This window comes from Trichechus manatus, unplaced genomic scaffold (assembly GCF_000243295.1).
Source record: "Trichechus manatus latirostris isolate Lorelei unplaced genomic scaffold, TriManLat1.0 scaffold00049, whole genome shotgun sequence".
Classification (NCBI taxonomy): Eukaryota; Metazoa; Chordata; class Mammalia; order Sirenia; family Trichechidae; genus Trichechus; species Trichechus manatus.
In genome coordinates, this window is record NW_004443985.1 from 1084861 (window position 1) to 1086991 (window position 2131).

The window sequence follows — 2131 nt, forward strand, 5'->3', positions numbered from 1 at the left end:
CCAGCCCATCTTGCCTGGCCCTTCCTGGGGGAAGTTACCCACCCTGATCTCTCCTTTGGGCAGGACTTCTGGTGATGCTGCCTGTTCCCTAATCCTGGCAGTCACGCTGGCAAAGTGAGAGAAGGTGAGAATTTCCTGCAGAAGCCACCAGAGAATCTGCCTCAAGGCAAGGCATCCACCTCATTCTAACCCTAGAGCTTTGGCTCTCAACTCAAATGTCATCTAACAGGATCAGACACTTGACTACCTCATGGAGGCAGAGAAGCTTCCAGATCCCTGACATCCCTGGAAACTGATCATCAACAACTTTCAACATGGGTTTGAATCAACAGTTCTCAGCAAACGGGACGCTTTCTCGATCAGGCCTCGGCCCCCCCTGTAAGTACCTGAACAGCGTGCGGCCTCCAGCTTCGCCGAAGACGACGGGTGTGTGGGGGGGCACTTGAAAATACCCGTTTCCCTTCTGCACCCGGTTCTCTTGCTCCCCGTTCACTAGGGAAAAACGGTGACAATGTCCAGAGTTAGTGCAGAAATCACAGATTCTGAACACTTCGTTTCCATGGGCTTCAAGCTTTACGAGATTTTAAAAGTCAGAAGTCCTGTAAGTCACCCAGAGTTAGAAATAAACGTAAAGCACGAACCAAAGTTAAATTCCTGAAAATAAGAAATACAGCGACTTGATGTACTCTATGAGAAATGACTGTGTTTGGAGGATTTTAATAACAGATGTGTGAGATCTGAAACAAAAACACAACCAGCGCCTCAGCTCTAGGGAGGCCTAACAAGTATCTGTTTTCTGTGGTAGGACAGCGTTAGGGACTGAGTTGCGTTCCCCAGAGTATATACCGAAATCCTAAGCCCTGTACCTATGGGTGTGACCCTGTTAGGAAACAGGGGTTTTGTTATGTTAATGAAGCCATCCCAGTATGGCGTGGGCCCTGAACCTACTCACTTCTGAGTTACAAAAAGACCAGAAGAGACACAGAGACACACGTGGGGGAAGACAGACACCATGTGAAAATCGTCTACAAGCCATGGATCGCTGGCATAGAGCGGACACTAGGAGAGAGCCTCACAGAAGGAGTCAACAGGGCTGAGACCCAGATTTGGACTCCAGCATCCTGAACTGTGAGAAAATGAATTTCTGGTCTTTAAACCGCTCACTGTGTGACAGCAGTACTGGACACCTCAGACAGCAAGCTCAGAAGAATTTCTTGGACCAAAAAAATACATTTACATTCAATGGCAGCCAAAGCTAATGGCAGAGGTATCAGTGAAAAACAGTTTTTACAGAGGCCAGAATCTCATTTCTGTTGCTCTCTGAAGATGTCATTTCCAGTCCGCTTTCTCTGCAGCCTTTTGACCCCACCCAGGAGCCAGCTCAGTCATGAACAGCCCCCTGATCACACGGGAAGCGCTCCCTGAGCCTCTCCCACAGCCCCCACACTGTCTTCCCTCACAGTGTTTATGTACCTCACTCTTAAGAAACGGAACAGGGTCTGTACCCCTTATCTTTATCACCCCCACCTGTGACAACCAAGGGCCTCTGAATACTCGAGCTGCTCAACAAGCACGGCCTAAGCAATCCCTAAGTACTGGGGGAAGGGGCTGGGGGGCACTGCACATGGTGCAAGGCAGCCTATCACCTGACAGGTGGTGCTTGCAGAGCCCTGAGCTCTGGCCCGAGAGGTGGACAGGCCCAGCCTGCCTTTACCACAGCAGCTTTAGAGTTTCCTGTGACCTCTTCCTCACTCCCCCAACCCCCCTTCCTAAAGCAGGGACCCATGGGGTGCTGACTCTACCAGTGTTTTTGATCACTTAATCCTTATGGTCTGTCTGAGGGCATCCTGTCTAACTTACAGATAGAGAAGGACAGGCTGAGAACAGGAAAATGATCTGCCCGTGGCTACACAGCTGATAAGTGGCCTAGGTTTCCTGGCCGTGTGGAGAGATCTTTCCATTACAGTGTCTCCGGCTCACAGTCCACCACACAACTCTGAAAGGAGGGAAGCGGGCCAGTGGACAGAAGGGAAAGACCACCTTGTTGGATGTCTTAGTCATCTAGTGCTGCTCTAACAGAAATACACACACGATGGCTTTAACCAAGAGATTTCTTCTCTCAGTCTAGGAG

The 2131-nt window shown here is 50.0% G+C and overlaps 1 protein-coding gene across 1 annotated transcript in view; it reads right to left on the reverse strand.

The window, feature by feature from the left end:
* Positions 1-2131, reverse strand: part of WDR48 (WD repeat domain 48) — a 47046-nt gene that overhangs the window by 7117 nt on the left and 37798 nt on the right. The window contains exon 15 of the mRNA XM_023732200.1: positions 350-492. Coding sequence (XP_023587968.1) covers positions 350-492 — 143 coding nt within the window. The remainder of the gene's footprint in view (positions 1-349; positions 493-2131) is intronic.